The sequence below is a fragment of the Coregonus clupeaformis genome, chromosome 16 (assembly GCF_020615455.1).
Source record: "Coregonus clupeaformis isolate EN_2021a chromosome 16, ASM2061545v1, whole genome shotgun sequence".
Taxonomy (NCBI): Eukaryota; Metazoa; Chordata; class Actinopteri; order Salmoniformes; family Salmonidae; genus Coregonus; species Coregonus clupeaformis.
The window spans coordinates 10,418,044-10,441,154 of NC_059207.1; the positions used below are offsets into that span (position 1 = coordinate 10,418,044).

General features: G+C 46.0%; 1 protein-coding gene across 4 annotated transcripts in view; it reads left to right on the top strand.

Moving 5' to 3' along the window:
• LOC121584410 (dmX-like protein 1) overlaps nucleotides 1-23,111 on the top strand; it is a 61,227-nt gene that overhangs the window by 7,100 nt on the left and 31,016 nt on the right. For all 4 annotated transcript variants that reach the window (XM_041900259.2, XM_041900263.2, XM_041900262.2 and 1 more), the window contains exons 4-24: nucleotides 3,230-3,307; nucleotides 3,476-3,554; nucleotides 3,637-3,772; nucleotides 3,878-3,944; nucleotides 4,092-4,270; nucleotides 4,400-4,607; nucleotides 5,997-6,168; nucleotides 8,297-8,476; nucleotides 9,462-9,697; nucleotides 16,671-17,355; nucleotides 17,434-17,555; nucleotides 17,669-17,758; nucleotides 18,387-18,480; nucleotides 18,588-18,707; nucleotides 18,829-19,050; nucleotides 19,380-21,083; nucleotides 21,249-21,359; nucleotides 21,715-21,884; nucleotides 22,087-22,184; nucleotides 22,296-22,461; nucleotides 22,738-23,011. In XM_041900259.2, coding sequence (XP_041756193.2) covers nucleotides 3,230-3,307; nucleotides 3,476-3,554; nucleotides 3,637-3,772; nucleotides 3,878-3,944; nucleotides 4,092-4,270; nucleotides 4,400-4,607; nucleotides 5,997-6,168; nucleotides 8,297-8,476; nucleotides 9,462-9,697; nucleotides 16,671-17,355; nucleotides 17,434-17,555; nucleotides 17,669-17,758; nucleotides 18,387-18,480; nucleotides 18,588-18,707; nucleotides 18,829-19,050; nucleotides 19,380-21,083; nucleotides 21,249-21,359; nucleotides 21,715-21,884; nucleotides 22,087-22,184; nucleotides 22,296-22,461; nucleotides 22,738-23,011 — 5,191 coding nt within the window. The remainder of the gene's footprint in view (nucleotides 1-3,229; nucleotides 3,308-3,475; nucleotides 3,555-3,636; nucleotides 3,773-3,877; nucleotides 3,945-4,091; nucleotides 4,271-4,399; nucleotides 4,608-5,996; nucleotides 6,169-8,296; nucleotides 8,477-9,461; nucleotides 9,698-16,670; nucleotides 17,356-17,433; nucleotides 17,556-17,668; nucleotides 17,759-18,386; nucleotides 18,481-18,587; nucleotides 18,708-18,828; nucleotides 19,051-19,379; nucleotides 21,084-21,248; nucleotides 21,360-21,714; nucleotides 21,885-22,086; nucleotides 22,185-22,295; nucleotides 22,462-22,737; nucleotides 23,012-23,111) is intronic.

Genomic DNA, 23,111 nt, shown 5'->3' on the forward strand with positions numbered 1-23,111 from the left:
ATGGACTACCTCATTTAGATCAGCCAGTAACTTGCAGAGATAGAGAGAGGAATCCATTTTGTTGGCCTATGTGTTAATTATTGGGTCTGGTGCAGATTTCAAATTATGCTAATTAGACATTTAGCATGTGGTAAAATGCTTAACCCTTTACACTCGTGGGAATTGGCATATATGGTTAAATTGAAATGTTTCTTACAGAATAAATATGAAAATGCATAACCATGGTAGCAATTGAAAGAACACTTTGGAGATTGTGGGGAAATGATTAGACCAAAGGTGAGGACACAACAGTTCACCTGACACAAGACTGAATCAAAACATTACACTGTTGATTTGATGTGCATTTTACATTTACTGTACTTTTCACAGCATTTGTTGATAACAAAATATGAAAATCCTCTGGATACATTCAGTAACATGATAAGAATGTTCCTGGAAAATGTGGGGTAGGTGGAACATAAGACAAAACAATGACTAGGGTTTGAGTAGTGAGAGGACTAACTGGTGTCTCCAAGTGGAGACACACCTCACCATAGTGTCCACAGCTCCTAAGTCATTTCAATGTACTTTTTTTTTTACTCAAAGAAAAGTCTTCAACTATCTCCTAGCTGTGCCGTTGAGGAACTAGTAGTTGTTTTGTTTGGAACACAGCCCTGCATCCCCGCCATCACACAATTACTGTTGTTGTTTATGTAATCCAAGAACGGACTGTTATAAATCGCAATCTGGGTCAAGTGGGCATCATTTGAAAGCTTGTTCTGTTGTCAACAGGACTAGCATGACAATGTTAGGCTTTCACAATGCAATTCATAGAAAGGAGTCATTAGTGCATTCAGGTGCTTGTGCTTGAGAGGATCAAGACTGTATCAACGCAGCCCCTTTATAGAGCAAAGAGCCTGCTCTACTTACTCATTCATTGCTACAGCTGTCTGGGCTACATTAGCCCACCAGTCCCCACTCATGATGCACAGAAGTTAACACACTTGAATAATGCAACACGTTATGTAGAAATGTTGAAACTGTTCGTTACTGTTCGCAAAAACAATGTCCATACAGGCCAGAACACTTAACGTTACAATGTAAGACAATACCGGTAGCTTCCAGCTTTAATTGTAAACTTGACTTTCCACTACCCTAGTACTTTGTTTGCGATACCATAACGCAAAAAATGCTGATTTCAAAGCTGACTGTCACCAACTTTTTATTCATTCCCTTCGTCTCCCTTGCCAACAAAAACTCATTCACTTCTTCATCTTCCTCTACGGGAGGTCTGGTTTACACCAGATTCCATAGCCACATTCTGCCTAGCAAGTTGTCATTCATTTCTTAGAGATTGCTTATTCTATAGACGGGTTGGTTGTTTAGCAACAAAACCGACGCGTGCACAACTATGGGGCTTAGATTGTTGACATATAAACTATATTTTGTCTCCAATGTTTATTGAAAACGTAAATACATTTGTACAATGAGCACTTGTCTCTCAAATACCTCGTTACAGTTGTTGTTAGCGAGCAAATTTTAGCCATATTAGCATAGACATGAAGTCAGTCAAAATAAGATATGGTATGAAGAACGAGCTGAAACGAGCCTCTTACGATTCCCCACATGGCAGTTTCTTGTCATTCTCGCCATGTAGCCCCATGGAATCAGCAAAAACAAGCACAATATCTCAATGCATCCACACACTCCTATTGAATAATATGCATTCACCTGTATCGTGAATAGACCTAGGTTACATCTTGATTTACCCAGTTTATCAATAAAGATTTACCATTCAAATAAATTATTACCATTATGTTTTATATTTAGATTGGTAAAAACAAAGTCAAATTGATTGTATAATTGACTCAATTCATGCATACATGGTTGTTCAAATGTAATGATATTGAACTCCTAAGGATTTAACAGAGCAGTAGCTAAGTTTATCTGTCTGGATCAAGTGCCATTCTGTGACTTTGGCTAATACGTAGTCTTTTTTTTTGTGGTATTGTTTTGGTATTTAGTATCGTGATGGTATCGAGTATTGTGATACTAAACCTGGTATCGGTATGGAAGTCAATTTTGGTATCATGACAATACTAACGTGTGTCACTGTGAATTGTCTTCATAATAGACAGACTAGAATCTCATTTATCATGGTCTGAAAGTCCTTTAGGTGCCTTTTGGCAAAATCCAAGTGGGCTGTCATGCCTTTTACTGAAGAGTGACTTCCTTCTGGCCACTCTACCATAAAGGCCTGATTAGTGGAGTGCTGCAGAGATGGTTGTCCTTCTGGAAGGTTCTCCCATCTCCACAGAGGAACTCTGTGACCATCGGTTTCTTGGTCACCTCCCTGACCAAGGCCTTCTCCCTCGATTGCTCAGTTTGGCCGGGAGTCCAGCTCTAGGAAGAGTCTTGGTGGTACCAAACTTCTTCCATTTTAAGAATGATGGAGGCCACTGTGTTCTTCGGGACCTTCATTGCTGCAGACATTTTTGGGTACCCTTCCCCAGATCTGTGCCTCAACATAATCCTGTCTCGGAGCTCTACTGGGAAATTGGCTTGGTTTTTGCGCTGACATGCACTGTCAACTGTGGGACCTTATATAGACAGGTGTGTGCCTTTCCAAATCATGTCCAATAAATTAAACTTACCACAGGTGGACTCCAATCAAGTTGTAGAAACATCTCAAGGATGATCAATAGAAACAGGATGCACCTGAGCTCAATTTCGAGTCTCATAGCAAAGGGTCTGAATACTTATGTAAGTAAGGTATTTCTGTTTTTTTATGTCTGTCAATCAAAACCCCTACAACGATGTGAAGCACAGAGCCAGAGCTCTGACGTCATATACAGCATGTTACTGTACAGCCACTGCATTCCAATTTAAGCATTTATCAGTGTCCAAATCTGTCATTTTCAACCCATATACAGGTACAAGTGTAAAGGGCTACAGTACAATTACATTACGTTTCTTGGGTCGCCAAGAAATATTTTATAATTCTTGGATATTAATCATTGTTAGTTTTCCTGAACATGTGGTTAATTGCGATCTGTGAGGATACTATTACCACAACTATGTTAAGTCATACTTGCAGTACTCATATCTTTAATAATCTTCGCTCTGACCATTAGGCTGCCTCTCACAGTCCTCTCAAAAGTCACAAGTAATGTACTTGTTATGGTATAATGAGACTGAAAAGGTCTTCACATTGAATAAAATGTCCCCTCTCTTCAATTGCTGCTGACAGGTTGCAGCTTCCTATGGAAGTATCATCTGTGTCTTTGAGCCTGTTCAGCTCATGAACCAGAAGGACAGGACATCAGCAGTAAGTTCTAATTGTATTGATTCTCTAGTAGTTATTGATTCTTACTGACTGCACTGCAGTGTAACTTCCTGATACAAATAATATGTGAGGAAATTATTAATCTATTGTTCCTAATGACTTGGTATTGACAATTTGGATTTGATCGTTTGAGTGCTTGTGTTCTTATAGAAACTGAGCTACCAGTGGCAGAAAAGTGGACAGTTTGTTTTGCAGTCCATAGTGCGCAACCTGGCCTGGGACCCCACAGGTAAATCCATGATTCTATGTGCATCTATGTCCAAATGAAAACGCCCTGTGTTCTTATTGTTTATTACATTTTTTGCACACAGGCACTCGTCTCTTAACTGGGTCCGCAAGCCTCCAGCTGTGGTCTAATATCAGCGATGGTTTGGAGGAGGAAGGGGAACAGGCAGACATGACCATTGGTGACCCTCCGTGTCCCTGGAGGTGTATCTGGCACTGCAAGTAAGAACTGCACTATGAAATAGTCCTAATGTAGCCTGTATTCCCCCAAAAACATTCTCATGGATCCATCTGATGTATTGTTGTGCCCCCCTCTCATCTTCATAGAACCGCCTCCCCAATTCAGCTCATGAAGTTCTCTCCAGATGGAGAATTCTTCGCTACTGCCGGACAGGTGGGTGGCCTTTTAGTGTCCAGTCATGTGCATAAAGACGTTCCTTTTTAAAGTAAAGACATTACAGAGAAACACATTCTAACAAGTGCACACTAATAGCCATGTAATCCTTTGTGTACTAACTCCCAGTAATGCCGTTGTTTTCAGGACGACTGTCTGGTCAAAGTGTGGTACAGCACCAGTAAATGGCAGTCTGGTGTGACCAAGCTGTTCACCCCACCGGAGCACAGCGCTCACGGGGAGCTGGACTTCTCTTTTATCTACCTGGCACACCCACGCTCTGTAACGAGCTTCTCCTGGAGGAAGACCAGCAAGTATATGCCACGGTAAGACCGATCGTTAAAGTCTTTAGAAGCACTGACGTTGTTCATGTTTCTCCTGACCTGATGGCGCTGTGTCCGCTGTGTGTTTCTCCTGACCTGATGGCGCTGTGTCCGCTGTGTGTTTCTCTCCAGGGGTTCAGTGTGTAATGTGCTACTGACCTGCTGTAAGGACAGTGTGTGTCGCCTGTGGGCAGAGACCCTGCTTCCCAGTGACAGCTTGCTGTCCGGACACACGCTCTGTCACGTTAAGAACGGACAGAACAGCGACTCGCTCAAATCGTCAGGCGGCAGCAAGAAGACTCCCTCTCATATCAAAACGCAGGACAGGAATCCCCTGGAGGTAGGAAGAATGTTTCCACTGCGTAGTCCTTCAGGCTGGTGAGAAGTTAAGCGAGCATAACAGGCTTAGAGCTAAAAGGATATCTGACAGGAAACTCGTTTTCCAGGCTTTGCAGCCCTTGAGAACATTTACATTTACATTTTACATTTAAGTCATTTAGCAGACGCTCTTATCCAGAGCGACTTACAAATTGGTGCATTCAATTTATGATAGCCAGTGGGACAACCACTCCCCTTTTTTTTTGTGGGGTGGAGGGGGGTAGAAGGATTACTGTTATACTATTCCATGTATTCCTTAAAGAGGTAGGGTTTCAAGTGTCTCCGGAAGGTGGTCAGTGACTCCGCTGTGCTGGCGTCGTGGGGGAGCTTGTTCCACCATTAGGGTGCCAGAGCAGCGAATAGCCCCGACTGGGCTGAGCGGGAACTATGCTTCCGTAGAGGTAGGGGAGCTAGCAGGCCAGAGGTGGATGAACGTAGTGCCCTCGTTTGGGTGTAGGGACTGATCAGAGCCTGAAGGCAAGGAGGTGCCGTTCCCCTCACAGCTCCGTAGGCAAGCACCATGGTTTTGTAGTAGATGCGAGCTTCAACTGGAAGCCAGTGGAGTGTGCGGAGGAGCGGGGTGACATGAGAGAACTTGGGAAGGTTGAACACCAGATGGGCTACAGCGTTCTGGACAAGCTGTAGGGGTTTAATGGCACAGGCAGGGAGCCCAGCCAACAGCGAGTTGCAGTAATCCAGACGGGAGATGACAAGTGCCTGGATTAGGACCTGTGCCGCTTTCTGTGCAAGGTAGGGTCGTCCTCTGCGAATGCTGCAGAGTATGAACCCGCAGGATCGGGTCACCGCTTTGATGTTAGCGGAGATCGACAGGGTGTTGTCCAGGGTCACGCCAAGGTTCTTTGCACTCTGGGAGGAGGACACAATGGAGTTGTCAACCGTGATGGCGAGATCTTGGAGCGGGAAGTCCTTCCCCGGGGAGCTGCCCCGGGAGGAAGAGCAGCTCCGTCTTGCCGAGGTTCAGCTAGAAAATCTTGTTTCTAAACAGTACACCCATGAATTATAGTACCTCTGTTCATATTGCTGACGAATGTATTTTGTTTTTTGTCGAGGTGCTCTAGTAACTAGTTGTATACAAAACTTTCCTTATTCGAAGAAGGTCATTACATGGTTATGCATCTCGGCAGAAAAAAATTGAGCAAGGGACAAATTACATTGCAGGAAAAATAGATATGCAAATGTGAATTCAATGCCCAGAGGAAAGTCTGCTAACATTGCAGAGTTATTCATTAACATCACTGATTGCGATATCAGAGGTACAATTTTAGTTCGTCTGGTTTTCCAAAGCCAAACAGAGCGAGATTCCTACTTAGGAGCCATTTTGTTGCTTCAGTTGAATCTGCAGGAGTCGTGGAGAGCCCCCTTGAGAGGTGTGGCCCAGCCCTCCCTGACCAGCCGCCTCCCGAACCAGCAGAACGGTCACCACAACCACCAGACCAACAGCGTGCCCCATGCCAACGCTCTCTGCCACTTCCACATCGCTGCCAGCATCAACCCTGCCACAGGTACCGCACCCAAACCAACTGTTTCCAGAAATGAAGGCGTTCAGTGGCATTATTCAAGGTGGTTTACATTGCGTAACAGTTGATTTTATAGGATAACAGAGCCTGTCTTAAACCCCTTCTGTACGTAATGCATAAGAATGGCAATGCAGATGTTGTATGCCTAAGAGTCACTATTATAAGCCCCTCTAACTGACCGTTAGTGATGGGGGGGTGGAATCGATAATTACATATCAGGATATTATTTTTGACAATATATCGTATCGTTTTGACATCGCAATATTATTAGGCTGTACCTGCACCAAAATACCAGTATTTGTCCTTCATAGCTTGTTCTCCATCCCAATTTTTTTTTAGCCAATTTGTTTCCCACACTTTTATTTCCTTGACTGATCAAAACTAGTTTTCTCATGGTATCCCTCTGCAGCAGACATTGTGAGCAATGTTTGGACCATGGAATCGCAATAAAATCAGAGTATTGGATCGCAATACATATAGAATCGTATCGGCACCTAAGTATTGTGATAAAATTAGAGCCCGACCGATATATCGGTTCACTGACATTATCGGCTTATTACCGCTATATGGGTATCGACCGATAATTCAACCGTTAACCGATATTCAATAAATAGGATGGAAAAAAGGGAATCTCATGCTTATCTGAACATATGCGGCCATTCTCATGATGTCATTATTGTCACAATGTATGAAATCAACATTTGAAGCATAGTTATTGGACAATTGCTCTTTTGGATGGCAATTTAGGAGAATTCAGTGTGGGAAAATGACACTTTTTCATTTCCCCACTGTGAGAGAGGCAGATATATCAGTAGGGGTACGTTTTGTCCCCCCAAAAAATCGGAATCGATATCTGACCAAAAATACCATATCGGTGGGGTCTAGATAATATTGTATCGTGAGGTCCCTGGCAATTCAGACATTTAGGCCCTGGAGTTGTTCCTGGCAATGTGACCTGCCCAAGAACAACCAGGTAGATGTCTGCCTGGGACAGTTTTTTTGGTACCATGCCCGCTTGCTCCCGCGAGATTTCATACTGCGCCCACCCCCGCAGGTTTTTTTGCCGACATCCCACCTGCTCCCGCCAGATCTCTTCCAGCTCCTGCCCCCAGTCCCTCAATGTTAAAATGACACGTCTTCAAAACCACCGTCTTCTGTATTATAATGTGCAATGAATGCATGATTTTATAAGACATTTGCTGGTTGGAATAAAGTCAAACTCATTTGAAGCAGCCCAGACACAAATTGGAATGAGTTCACCTTGTAAACTTTCCAATTCCAATCATCTCAACTCAAACTGTCAGTAAGGGAAAAGAAAGGCAACAAATAGGCTATTGATAGGCTGACTAGTGACCAATCACAAGCCATTCATTTCATTACCTTTAGAAAATGATTAACAACATACTTTCCAGTGAGGACTGCAAGCTGATAATTGCTTTTAGAATTCCTTGTATAATTAATCACAAACTCCATCACATCATTATTTTTTTTATTTTTTTGGGCCACCACTACTGTTTGAAGCAGGCGCGCGAGCTGGTTGTGTAACGAGCCCCAGTTAGAGGTAGGGAGAGGAGCCAGAATGACAGAGAGGGATTCATGTGATAGATTTAAGCAATAAGCACGACACAACGCGGAGTGCCTGTATACACCTCTTAGCCGTGGTATATTGGCCATATACCACACACCCACGAGGTGCCTTATTGCTATTATAAACTGGTTACAAACGTAATTAGATCAGTCAAAATAAATGTTTTGTCATACCCGTGGTATACGGTCTCATATACCACAGCTTTCAGCCAATTAGCATTCAGGGATCAAACCACCCAGTTTATAAAAGTGGTTTTATAACAATTCACAGTGCATTTAAACATCGATACGACCATTATGAAATAATTTGCGGAACTAAAATAATATTTTCATCCAGAATTTGTCTTTCTGACCAACCTCTGCCCGCCTGCAGCATGAACCATTCCGACCGCGCCGCACATTTCTCTGTTGGGCGATGCGCGAGTCCCACGGTAATGCAGGGCTCTACAACAAGGACCAACTCTGGGCCCTACACACAAATGACCAGTTAAGTGATGATCCAGTATGGGTGTGTTGTTTGGTACAGATATCCCCCTGCTGCCGTCTATCACGTCGCTGTGTGGGGGAGATGACGAGGAGCCTGGCGGGCCCTTCACCGTGCACTGGCTCAACAACAAGGAGCTGCTTCTCACCCTGGCCATGGAGGTGTTCCTGCAGCAGCTCAGAGGCAGCGTGGAGCAGAACCACTCCGAACACTCCCATGAGGGTAGGTACTTGGTGGAGAGCAGGGGTGGATTCATTAGTGCACACCGTAGTAAAACAATTTGCAACGAAACGCTTTGCAACTGAAAACGCTTTGTAAAGAAAAATAGCTTTTTTTATTGGACAAGTTCTGGTTAGTACCTCTCAGCTTAGGCTGTTTGCTTCCGTTTGTTCCTACTGAATACAATAGGGGTAGGCAACCCTTGTCCTGGAGATCCTTGCTAATTATTGACCTTAATTCATCCATCAAGTAAGGGTGGAAAGAACCTGCAGCCACTCGGCCCTCCATGGAATTAGGACACGTGCCCTAATGACTGCATTCTCAAACTTTACCAGATTGCACAACATGTCATAGAGCAATATAATACCCTTTTAAAGGGGCAATCTGCAGTTGCTTCATCCATTTTTGGACTTCAGAGTTAATTAAGAGTTAATTAAATGTACCCACTGTTTCTTGAACAATATAACGTATAAATGCCTCATGAGCTTAGTTCAGCTGTCGTACTCCGTCAGAACCCAAAATATAAGCTTGTTTCACTCAAATGTTTGTAAACAAAGTAAAAGTAAACAAACATTATAGCCACAAAACATGGTTAAAACTATAATTTTGATATCATGGATGGTCAGTCTTTGCATCCGTAGCTCTGTCTATGAATTTGAGTGGTTCCATTTCTCCAGCCCCATCCCTCAGCTTTTTACCGAAACGGGTCGGGAGAACACTTTGTTACTGTTTCAACTGCTGATTGCCGCTTTAACCTAGAAATGAAAGGGCTTCGGATAGGTTATTTGATCATGAAAATAACTTAACCATATTCTAACTGAACTAAAAAAACAGAACACTTTCAGAGCAGTTGGATAATGACTGAAATAAAACCAAAATACTTTTCAATCATTTATCATTTGAGAGCCTATCATTTATTTACCCTTCAGTTTTGTGGATATGAGGACTGGGATGTGAGCTCTCTCCTGTCTGTCGGTCTGTCTCCCAGAGCCTGACTATGAGGAGGTAGAGCAGGCTGCTAGTCGAGCGGCAGATGGAGAACCTGACGTGGCGTCCACCCAGCTGCCTGCTGCAGCGGTGGAGCACCAGGTAGAGGTGTTGCTGGAGGACTGGAACAGGGGGGCAGACATGCTGTTCAGTATCCACCCCATGGATGGCTCTCTGCTGGTGTGGCACGTGGACTGGCTGGATGAATACCAGCCCGGCATGTTCCGCCAGGTCCAGGTATGTTACCTTCATCAGTAAAGCAACCTGACATTTCTGTTTTTTTGCATCACAATATACAGTGCATTCGGAAAGTATTCAGACCCCTTCCCTTTTTCCACATTTTGTTACGTTACAGCCTTATATTATATATATATATATATATATATCTCCTCAATCTACACACAATACCCCATAATGACAAAGCGAAAACGTATTTACATAAGTATTCAGACCCTTTGCTATGAGACTCGAAATTGAGCTCAGGTGCATCCTGTTTCTATTGATCATCCTTGATGTTTCTACAACTTGATTGGAGTCTACCTGTGGTAAATTCAATTGATTGGACATGATTTGGAAAGGCACACACCTGTCTATATAAGGTCCCACAGTTGACAGTGCATGTCAGAGCAAAAACCAAGCCATGAGGTCGAAGGAATTGTCCGTAGAGCTCAGAGAGGATTGTGTCGAGGCACAGATCTAGGGAAGGGTACGAAAATATTTCTGCAGCATTGAAGGTCCCCAAGAACACAGTGGCGTCCATCATTCTTAAATGGAAGAAGTTTGGAACCACCAAGACTCTTCCTAGAGCTGGCCGTCCGGCCAAACTGAGCAATCGGGGGAGAAGGGTCTTGGTCAGGGAGGTGACCAAGAACCCAATGGTCACTCTGACAGAGCTCCAGAGTTCCTCTGTGGAGATGGGAGAACCTTCCAGAAGGACAACCATCTCTGCAGCACTCCACCAATCAGGCCTTTATGGTACAGTGGCCAGACGGAAGCCACTCCTCAGTAAAAGGCAAATGACAGCCCGCTTGGAGTTTGCCTAAATGCGCTGAAGGGACTCTGACCATGAGAAACAAGATTCTCTGGTCTGATGAAACCAAGATTGAACTCTTTGGCCTGAATGCCAAGCGTCACGTCTGGAGGAAACCTGGCACCATCCCTACGGTGAAGCATTGTGGTGGCAGCATCATGCTGTGAGGATGTTTTTCAGCAGCAGGGACTGGGAGACTAGTCAGGATCGAGGGAAAGATGAATGGAGCAAAGTACTGAGAGATCCTTGAGGAAAACCTGCTCCAGAGCGCTCAAGACTTCAGACTGGGGCGAAGCTTCACCTTCTAACAGGACAACGACCCTAAGCACACAGCCAAGACAACGCAGGAGTGGCTTCGGGACAATTCTCTGAATGTCTTTGAGAGACCCAGCCAGAGCCCGGACTTGAACCCGATCAAACATCTCTGGAGAGACCTGAAAATAGCTGTGCAGCGACACTCCCCATCCAACCTGACAGAGCTTGAGAGGATCTGCAGAGAAGAATGGGAGAAACTCCCCAAATACAGGTGTGCCAAGCTTGTAGCGTCATACCCAAGAAGACTCTATGGTGTAATTGCTGCCAAAGGTGCTTCAACAAAGTACTGAGTAAAGGGTCTGAATACTTATGTAAAAGTGATATTTCAGTTTTGTGTTTTGTAATACATTTGCAATAATTTCTAAACCTGTTTTTGCTTTGTCATTATGGGGTATTGTGTGTAGATTGATGAGGGGGAAAAAAATATTTAATACATTTTAGAATAAGGCTGTAACGTAACAAAATGTGGAAATAGTCCAGGGGTCTGAATACTTTCCAAATGCACTGTATATAGACAGGTATGTTTCTTTCTAAATCATGTCCAAACAATTGAATTGGCCACAGGTGGACTCAAATAAAGTTGTAGAGACATCTCAAGGATGATCAAAGGAAATTGGAGGCACCTGAGCTAAATGTATAGTGTCATAGTAAAGGGGTGTGAATACGTACAGTACAAGTCAAAACTTTGGGTCTTTCTTTAGTTGTACTATTTTTTACATTATAGAATAATAGTGAAGACATCAAAACTATTAAATAACACATATGGAATCATGTAGTAACCAAAAAAGTGTTAAACAAATCACAAATAGATTTTATATTTGAGATTCTTCAAATAGCCACCCTTTGCATTGATGACAGCTTTGCACACTCTTGGCATTCTCTCAACCAGCTTCATAATAATAATAATAATATAATATGCCATTTAGCAGATGCTTTTATCCAAAGCGACTTAGTCATGCGTGCATACATTTTTACGTATGGGTGGTCCCGGGGATCGAACCCACTACCCTGGCGTTACAAGCGGATACAGAGGACCACGATATAGTCACCTGGAATGCATTTCAATTAACAGGTGTGCCTTGTTAAAAGTTAATTTGTGGAATTTCTTTCCTTCTTAATGCGTTTGAGCCAATCATTTGTGTTGTGACAGAAGATAGCCCTATTTGGTAAAATACCAAGTCCATATTATGGCAAGATCAGCTCAAATAAGTAAAGAGAAACGACAGTCCATCATCACTTTAAGACATGAAGGTCAGTCAATACGGAACATTTCAATAACTTTGAAAGTTTCTTCAAGTGCAGTCACAAAAACCATCAAGCGCTATGATGAAACTGGCTCTCATGAGGACCACCACAGGAATGGAAGACCCAGAGTTACCTCTACTACAGAGGATAAGTTCATTAGAGTTACCAGCCTCAGAAATTGCAGCCCAAATAAATGCTTCACAGAGTTCATGTCATAGACACATCTCAACATCAACTGTTCATAGGGGACTGTTTGAATCAGGCCTTCATGGTCGAATTGCTGCAAAGAAACCGCTACTAAAGGACACCAATAAGAAGAAGAGACTTGCTTGGGCCAAGAAACACAAGCAATGGACATTAGACCAGTGGAAATCTGTCCTTTGGTCTGATGAGTCCAAATTGGAGATTTTGGTTCCAACCGCTGTGTCCTTGTGAGACGCGGTGTGGGTGAACGGATGATCTCTGCATGTGTAGTTCCCACCGTAAAGCATGGAGGAGGAGGTGTTATGGTGTGGGGGTACTTTGCTGGTGACACTGTCTGTAATTTATTTAGAATTCAAGGCACACTTAACTAGCATGGCTACCACAGCATTCTGCGCGATACGCCATCCCATCTGGTTTGGGCTTAGTGGGACTATCATTTTGTTTTTCCACAGGACAATGACCCAACACACCTCCAGGCTGTGTAAGGGCTATTTGACCAAGAAGGAGAGTGATGGAGTGCTGCTTCAGATGACCTGGCCTCCACAATCCCATGACCTCAACCCAATTGAGATGGTTTGGGATGAGTCGGACGGCAGAGGGAAGGAAAAGCAGCCAACAAGTGCTCAGCATATGTGGGAACTCCTTCAAGACTGTTGGAAAAACATTCCAGGTGAAGCTGTCATCAAGGCAAAGGGTGGCTATTTGAAGAATCTCAAATATAAAATATAGTTTGATTTGTTTAACACCTTTTTGGTTACTACATGATTCCATATGTGTTATTTCATAGTTTTGATATCTTCACTATTATTCTACAATGTAGAAAATAGTAAAAATAAAGAAAAACACTTATCTTTTGACTGGTACTGTATATTTTAGATTCTTCAAAGTAGCCACCCTTTGCCTTGATGAAAGCTTTGCACACTCTTGGCATTCTCTCAACCAACTTCACCTCGAATGCTTTTCCAACAGTCTTGAAGGAGTTCCCCCATATGCTGAGCACTTGTTGGCTGCTTTTCCTTACATTTTACATTTTAGTCATTTAGCAGACGCTCTTATCCAGAGCGACTTACAGTTAGTGAGTGCATTTTTTATTTTTTTCATACTGGCCCCCCGTGGGAATCGAACCCACAACCCTGGCGTTGCAAACGCCATGCTCTACCAACTGAGCTACATCCCTGCCGGCCATTTCCTCCCCTACCCTGGACGACGCTGGGCCAATTGTGCGCCGCCCCATGGGTCTCCCATGGACGACCACTGCGCCACTCGGGAGATCCTTCACTCTGCAGTCCAACTCATCCCAAACCATCTCAATTGAGTTGAGGTCGGGTGATTGTGGAGGCCAGGTCATCTGATGCAGCACTCCATCACTCTCCTTCTTGGTCAAATAGCCCTTACACAGCCTGGAGGTGGGTTTTGGGTCATCGTTCATTGACTACAGCTCAGCGTTCAACCCCATAGTGCCCTCAAAGCGCATCACTAAGCTAAGGACCCTGGGACTAAACACCTCCCTCTGCAACTGGATCCTGGACTTCCTGACGGGCCGCCCCCAGCTGGTAAGGGTAGGTAACAACACATCCGCCACGCTGATCCTCAACACGGGGGCCCCTCAGGGGTGCTTGCTCAGTCCACTCCTGTACTCCCTGTTCACTCATGGCCAGGCACGACTCCAACACCATCATTAAGTTTGCCGATGACACAACAGTGGTAGGCCTGATCACCGACAACGACGAGACAGCCTATAGGGAGGAGGTCAGAGACCTGGCCATGTGGTGCCGGGACAACAACCTCTCCCTCAACGTGATCAAGACAAAGGAGATGATTGTGGACTACAGGAAAAAGAAGAGGACCGAGCACGCTGCCATTCTCATCGACGGGGCTGTAGTGGAGCAGGTTGAGAGCTTCAAGTTCCTTGGTGTCCACATCACCAACAAACTAACATGGTCCAAGCACACCAAGACAGTCGTGAAGAGGGCACGACAAAACCTGTTCCCCCTAAGGAGACTGAAAAGATTTGGCATGGGTCCTCAGATCCTCAAAAGGTTCTACAGCTTCACCATCGAGAGCATCACTGCCTGGTATGGCAACTGCTCGGCCTCCGACCACAAGGCACTACAGAGGGTAGTGTGTACGGCCCAGTACATCACTGGGGCCAAGCTTCCTGCCATCCAGGACCTCTATACCAGGCGGTGTCAGAGGAAGGCCCTAAGAATTGTCAATGACCCTAGTCATAGACTGTTCTCTCTGCTACTGCACGGCAAGCAGTACCAGAGCGCCAAGTCTAGGTCCAAGAGGCTTCTAAACAGCTTCTACCCCCAAGCCATAAGACTCCTGAACATCTAATCAAATGGCTACCCAGACTATTTGCATTGCCCCCCCTCTTTTAAGCTGCTGCTACTCTCTCAATTACCTCGACTAACCATTGCCCCCCCGCACATTGGCTCGGTACCGGTACATAGCCTCGCTATTGTTATTTTTACTGTTGCTCATTAATTATTTGTTATTTATTTCGTATTATTTTATATTGTATTTTATTGTGATTTTTTTAAAACTGCATTGTTGGTTAAGTAAGCATTTCACTGTAAGGTCTACACCTGTTGTATTCGGCGCATGTGACAAATTAAAATTTGACTTGATTGTCCTGTTGAAAAACAAATGATACTAAACGCAAACCAGATGGGATGGCGTATCACTGCAGAATACTGTGGTAGCCATGCTGGTTAAGTGTGCCTTGAATTCTAAATAAATCATAGACAGTGTCACCAGTAAAGCACCCCCACACCATAACACCACCTCATCCATGCTTTACGGTGGGAACCACACATGCGGAGATCATCCGTTCACCTACTCTGCGTTTCACAAAGACACAGCGGTTGGAACCAAAAATCTCAAATTTGGACTCATCAGACCAAAGGACAGATTTCCACCGGTCTAATGTCCATTGCTCGTGTTTCTTGGCCCAAGCAGGTCTCTTCTTCTTATTGGTGTCCTTTAGTAGTGGTTTCTTTGCAGCAATTCGACCATGAAGGCCTGATTCACACAGTCTCCTCTGACCAGTTGATGTTGAGATGTGTCTGTTACTTGAACTCTGTGAAGCATTTATTTGGGCTGCAATTTCTGAGGCTGGTAACTCTAATGAACTTATCCTCTGCAGCAGAGGTAACTCTGGGTCTTCCTTTCCTGTGGCAGTCCTCATGAGAGCCAGTTTCATCATAGCGCTTGATGGTTTTTGCGGCTGCACTTGAAGAAACTTTCAAAGTTCTTGAGATTTTCCATATTGACTGACCTTCGTGTCTTAAAGTGATGATGGACTGTCGTTTCTCTTTGCTTATTTGAGCTGTTGTCTGTTCTTGCCATAATATGGACTTGGTCTTTTACCAAATAGGGCTATCTTCTGTATAACCCCCGTACCTTGTCACAACACAACTGATTGGCTCAAACGCATTAAGAAGGAAAGAAATTCCACAAATTAACTTTTAACAAGGCACACCTGTTAATTGAAATGCATTCCAGGTGACTACCTCATGAAGCTGGTTGAGAGAATGCCAAGTGTGTGCAAAGCTGTCATCAAGGCAAAGGGTGGCTACTTTGAAGAATCTCAAATATAAAATATATTTTGATTTGTTTAACACTTTTTTGGTTACTACATGATTCCATATGTGTTATTTAATAGGTTTGATGTCTTCACTATTATTCTACAATGTAGAAAATAGTAAAAATAAAGAAAAACCCTGGAATGAGTAGGTGTATCCAAACTTTTGACTGGTACTGTATGTAAATTAGATATTCATTTTCATTTTCAACAAATGTGCAAACATTTCTAAAAAACATGTTTTCACTTTGTCATTATGGGGTATTGTGTGTAGATGGGTGAGAACAAAAATCGATTTAATCCGTTTTGAATTCAGGCTATAACGCAACAACATGTGGAATAAGTCAATGGGTATGAATACTTTCTGAAGGCACTGTAATATGTGGTCTGACTGATGGTGCTCTGACTGATCTCATCTTTGCTTCTTTGTTGTGTGTTTTGAGACGTGCAAAATTAACATAAAACAAAGTGCTACTTGTTGAAAACAACATTAGCTGTCTCCGTGAAACTAATCATTTTGACAGTTGCATTGTACAGCTTACATTTTAATGTATTCTCACTGACGCTGGGTTAATTATATTCTAATTAAGTCTGACATTATTTGAAATTGGAAATGCGTTTATCTGCAGTATAATGATTGGGCCTCTTTTGATCCGGCAGTCAACGCTGCTGATGGAATCTCAATGACATCCAGGTTTATTAGGGCTGGCTGCCTTCATTTGATAAAAACGGCGGAAAGTGTAATGCATAATGATATGCTAATTAACTTTGGTGAGGAAGTGAAGCAGCACCGACTGACCAATCATGTCTCCGTTGTCCCGTGACAGGTGTCCTTTGTGTCCCGGATCCCTGTGGCCTTCCCCACGGGCGATGCCAACTCCCTGAGCCGCAGCGTGGTCATGTACGCCTGCAACAAGAACGTGGACCTGGCCATCCAACATGGCCGCCAGCGGCCTGCCGGCCTGCCACATTCCTCGTCGGTGCTGATCCCCTACGGCCAGAGCAAGGCGACCACCTCCAGCAGCCTGCGCCTCAGCATCTTCACCCCCAACGTGCTTATGATCTCCACGCACTCCGACGGCTCCCTCAACCAGTGGGCGGTCAGCTTCGCTGAGGAGTCGGCTTTCTCCACCGTGCTCAGCGTGTCCCACAAGTCACGCTACTGCGGCCACCGCTTCCACCTCAACGACCTGGCCTGCCACTCCCTGCTGCCCCTGTTGCTCACCACCTCACACCACAACGCCCTGCGGACCCCCGACGTGGACAGTGTCCTGGCCCCCTTGGCCACCCTTTCTCAACCCCTTGGGGGCGGGCCCAGCCGGGTGTCCCTGGGCGCGGTGTCGCAGGACCCCAACGCCATCTACAGCGAGCTCATCCTGTGGAGGGTGGATCCAGTGGGGCCGCTGTCCTTCTCTGGAGGGGTGTCTGAGCTGGCCAGGATCAACTCTCTCCACTCCTCTGCCTTCTCCAACGTAGCCTGGCTGCCCACACTCATCCCCAGCAACTGCCTTGGTAAGGAAGGAGACAGTGAATTTACCTTTGAAAACTCTGTCAGCAGATGGCTTGCAATAGTTTTCTTCTCTACTGCAGGTGTCTACTGCAACTCTCCCAGTGCCTGCTTCGTGGCCAGTGACGGTCACTCGCTGAGGCTCTACCAGGCTGTTATTGAAGCCAAGAAACTACTCAGTGAGCTCTCCAACCCAGATATTTCAGTAAGTCGACAACCAGCACAATGGCTTTTTGATATCTCAGATTAACATTATTCTTTTTTTATCCGCACTATTCTCGATATCTAAACATTTTAAAATATTTGTATTTCTTACAGAAATATGTCGGCAAAGTTTTTAACATCATCAGCCAGCAATCAACTGCTAAACCAGGTTGTATCATCGAGCTAGATGCCATTACTGACTTTGTAAGTATACATTTATGGAAGAAGGAAATAAGTTCTTATGATTGCACACAGATTGTCACTGACCTTTTTCAGCACCGTGATTGGGGTTTGCTGGGCATAGCAAGCGCACTCCGATATTCAATAGATGACTGAATTCTATGTAACACATTGTTTAATGGCTTCTCTCCATCTTAACAAAAAGGTCAGCCATGCCATAGATGTTTTACACTGTAGCCTAGCCAGTAGGCCTTAAATTATGTGGAGCTGCCACCAAGTCGCAGCCTGGCCTTGGCATTAAATAATTAACTTTTGTGTGTGTTGGGGGAGGGGGGGTGTAGATGATGATGTTGATGATGATGCATGGTTAGATTCGATGTATTTATGTATCCTATGTGGAAGCATCAGCACACTCTTTAATTGTTCAAGACACATTTCCCCTCGGACAATAAAGTATATCCTGTCCTATTGTGTGTCCTGTGTAGTTGGTAGAGTATGGCGCTTGCAGCGCCAGGGTTGTGGGTTCGATTCCCACGGGGGACCAGTACAAAAAAAGTATTAAAATGTATTCACTCACTACTGTAAGTCGCTCTGGATAAGAGCGTCTGCTAAATGACAAAAAATCTAAATGTAAATAATGTGCGTTCTGCAGCAGGGGAAGGAGACTCAGCTGCTGCATGTGTTTGAGGAGGATCTGATTTTTGGCAGTGAGCGGAGCACTCAGGAAGCCCCCGCTACAGACACTGGTAGGATTCCATTAGGAGACACACTCACTAATACAACCTTGACTTTGCTCTCTAGTCCATCTAAGTCAGTGTGATTATACATGTCTGTGTGTGTTTTCCTCCTGCAGCCTCCAGCCAGCCAAGCTTCTCCGCCCGCTTCTTCCTGGTGGTGGTAGAATTTACCCAGACTGGCAGGTCTTTCCTGCATATGTGGCACCTGCAACTGGCAGCTGGCCCAATCACTATGGGTGTGTGACCTCAAGGGTCCATTTCAATGTTACAGTGTTGTTGGGCATTGTCCGCCAGCTTTAACCTGGCTCTAGAAAAACAATGAGTCCTAGACTCATTTGTTTTTGTGTGTCTTTACAGACGAGACCGACGCTCCGCCTGACAAGGAGTATGTGACCTCGTCGCCAATGAACAGCTCTTTTAACTTTGAGACGTTCAGCTCCCCCTCGGCCCAGAAGAACAAGTCTTGCACGTCCAACCTGCAGAGTGCCAGTCGCCTCACCCTGGCCACTCAAAGGCTGTACAGCCAGGAGCTAGCTCTTCCAGACGGCGTGGAGGTGATCAGTGTCACGCCCTCAGCAGGTAAGAGAGCACTGAACCACAGTCACACACCCCTCTTCTCCTATATAATCGGATAGTCCTGTTTGTTTCTCCACAATAATGTAATCAACTCACAAAGTGTTGGATAATTCTATAGAATGGAACCAGTTCAACTGAAATTGGATAAGAGATCATTAACAGCCCTTTGTTTGGCAAGGTTTTGGGGGGTGGGGGGGTCTTGGTTACTATGCTGGCGTTTAACTGTTACATTTCAGTATAGATATAACTTAAGTCAATTGTATTGAGTTTGTGTACAAGCCAACCCAGAAAGTGTGGCTAAACTAACTAACCAATGATTGTTCTTGTTCCAGGTCATCTGAGCGCGTCCTCCCTGCAGCCGGCGGGTGGCGCTCCCTATCTCCTGGCCACTTCCTGTTCAGACGGAAAGGTGAGGTTCTGGAGGTGCAGGGCGGCTGCAGTGGAGCCAGACGCCCAGGAGCTGACGTACACCTGGGAGGAATGGCCTCTATTGGTGGAGGAGGGGCTGGGCAACAGCAGTGCCGTGACCGTGTCGGGCAGACCAGTGACAGTCAGCTGTTGTCACACCAGCCGCATCGCAGTGGCCTACCGACACAACCCTAGCCCTCACCTGAGCCCTAACCCTAACCACCTGAGGCCTAACCCTCAGCAGGGTGTCAGAGAACCACTGGTCCACGTAGGGGTATTCCAGTGCGAGTCCACAGGCGGCTCCCACTGGGTGCTAGAGCAGACCCTCATCTTGGATGCCTCCACTCCCACTGGTAACAACAACAATAACATGGAGAGTGGCACCAAGAGCCTGAATGTGGAGAATAATAACCTGGACATCTATCTGCCCAATGACCACTGCCTGGGGACCTCTGGAAAGAGTCTGGTCCACCTGGACTGGGTCTCCAGGGAGGACGGCTCCCACATTCTCACTGTGGGGATTGGTTCCAAACTCTACATGTACGGCCTGCTCTCTGGAAAACCTCCTGAACTCGGCCTGTCTGATGGCCCCAGGGAGCAGAGCTCTTCCCGCCTGGTCCTCCTGCGCTCCGTGGACCTGGTCTCCTCCGTGGAGGGCTCCCTGCCCATCCCTGTCTCCCTGTCCTGGGTGAGGGATGGCATCCTGGTGGTGGGCATGGACTGTGAGATGCACGTGTACTCCCAGTGGCAGCCCCCGGCCAAGTCCACAGCCTCGAACACCACCACCACAGACATGGGCAGCGTTTCGTCCCTCCTGGCTGCAATGAAACAGAACCACGAGGATGGCCTGAACCCTGCTCCTCCCAAGAAGAGCCTGACCAGGTCCATGACCAGCCTGGCCCAGAAGCTGAGTGGGAAGAGAACAGCGTACGACCTGCCTGCAGAGATGGAGGACTGCGGGCTGTTTGAGGCGGCACACCACCTGTTCCCCACACTGCCCCAGTACCACCCGGTACAGCTGCTGGAGCTCATGGACCTGGGGAAGGTCCGGCGGGCCAAGGCCATCCTCTCCCACCTCGTCAAATGCATCGCCGGGGAGATCGTGGCCCTCAAAGACAACGCCACCAACCAAGACAAGCGTCTCCGCTCGCGCACCATCAGCGCCGGCGGCAGCACCTCCAGGGACCCCAAGCGCTTCAGCAAGGGCGAGAGCTCGGACTACACAGAGATTGACTCCATCCCTCCCCTGCCACTGTACGCGCTGCTGGCGGCCGACGAGGACTTCTCCCCCAAGCCCAAGGACAAGGTGGCCAGCTTGAGTGGAGACAGTGGCCACGGGTCCAGTCAGACGGACGCCTACGATGAGCTCTTCCACAGCAGCGGGGTGGGCGTGGACGACCTGGAGCACATGGACAGCGACCAGGAGGATGGCGGTGCTAAGGTCATAGACCTGTCTCAATACAGCCCCACCTTCTTTGGGCCCGAGCACGCCCAGGTCCTGTCCAGCCACCTGCTGCATTCCAGCCTTCCGGGCCTGACCCGCATGGAGCAGATGTCCCTCATGGCCCTGGCTGACACCATCGCCACCACCAGCACTGACATCCGGGAGAGCCAGAGCAGGAGCAAAGGTACGGTTTCTCATTGAACCCTACACAAACTGTCCTTAATAGTCCTTCTCCTTAGAAATGTTGTTTTATGGACTAATATGAACAAAGGTGGTGTATTTGTTTTAATCTGGTAGAAGGCCTGTGAGGAGGAGTACTGTAGATGGTCATGTTCTATCCATTGACTAGGTGGAGAGACTTTGGATGAGTGCGGTCTGAAGTTCCTATTGGCTGTGAGGCTCCATACGTTCCTGCTGACCACCCTGCCCCCTGCCCATCGCGCCCAGCTGCTTCGCCAAGGTAGGCAGGGCTGAACTACAAGCATTTCGCTACACCCGCAAAAACATCTGCTAAAATATGTGTGTGTGACCAATAAGATTTGATTTGAACTCAACACAGCTGAACACAGTAGCCCACTGAGGTTCAGGTGGTTAGAACATGGTGCTTGTTGCAACACTAGACTTGTGGCTTTAATTCCTGCATGACCAATCTATGCTGATTAGCCTATTTATTTTAGTAAAAAATACATAAATGAAATCGCTTTGGTTAAATGAATATATTATTACATTATCAAACAACTGTAGTGCCTCAAGCCTGGTGCTGTGTAGACTAGTGTGAAGTTTGATTGTCTGACAACCTGTGTTTGGTCCTCCAGGTCTGTCCACCTGTCACTACGCCTGGGCCTTCCACTCCGAGGCCGAGGACGAGCTGCTCAACATGCTACCTGCCCTGCAGAAGGAAGACCCCACCTGGCCCGAGCTCCGAGCCATGGGCATGGCCTGGTGGCTCAGGAGCACCAATAAACTCCGGAGGTGTATTGAAAAAGTGAGCCCATGTGTCTCATTTACCTATTGAGATCATTTTTCCTCCCTTTACCTGGATATGTAGTTATTGATTGCCTTATTCTTTGAGACACAAAAGGAGGACAGAGGCAGGATTTGCTGCACCACATAATTCAGTAATACAAATTAGAGAATGTGGAATGACCTGTATACGAATTTGTTTTTATACCTCCGTTATTCATCAGGTCGCAAAAGCGTCTTTTCAAAGGCAGAACGATCCTCTGGACGCTGCCATCTTCTATCTCGCTATGAAAAAGAAAGCGGTGGTCTGGGGACTGTACAGGTAACGTCTTTGAGAAGTTATTGAATATCATTTCCCATATCCCCTGACAAGATTGAAACAATTATTTCACATTACAGAAAGTCTAATAACAACTTGTGTTGATCCGTCAAGGTCTCAGAAGAATGCCAAAATGACAGCGTTCTTCAGCAACAACTTCGGTGAGGAAAGGTGGAGGAGGGCTGCCTTGAAGAACGCCTTCTCTCTGCTGGGGAAGCAGCGCTTCCAGCACTCTGCAGCCTTCTTCCTACTGGCAGGCTCCCTCAAGGACGCTGTGGAGGTAAAAATGTCCTCATATCACTGTCAGCAGCTACAGTAGATGTGATGTCCTTGTGCCACATTTTTCATACAAAGATTTTCAGGAGAGAGGTAGCTCTCTGTTATCTTTAAAAATATATATAGTTAAATACAAAGCTGTTTCTTTGAGCATTTATGCAAATTACATCTGGCCAGGCAAAGGGTAGAGGTGACCTGATATTCCTGTGGGGTATTTTTCTGAGCTGCTACTGCAAATGCTTTCAACACTGTTGGATGAGGTTTGGCTTGTCTTGTACAGGTTTGCCTGGAGAAGATGCAGGACCTGCAGCTGGCCCTGGTGATCTCCCGGCTCTATGAGTCCGAGTTTGAGACTTCCTCCACCTACAAGCGCATCCTGCAGAGGCACGTGCTGGGCCAAGACAGCCAGCTCCCTGCCCACCGGGACCCCTTCCTGCGCAGCACAGCCCACTGGGTACTGGAGGACTACAGCCGGGCCCTGGATACCCTGCTGGAGCAGCCTACTGCCCCAAACCTAGCGTCCTCCACTCAGGCTGGCCACACAACTCAACCAGGTAGTAGTCAGAGAACGATGCTTTTTCAGTTCTTAGATTTGACGTTTGGTTATTTTGAGGTAAATTGATGATGTGAATGCCTGGGGAAATGATAGAGCTG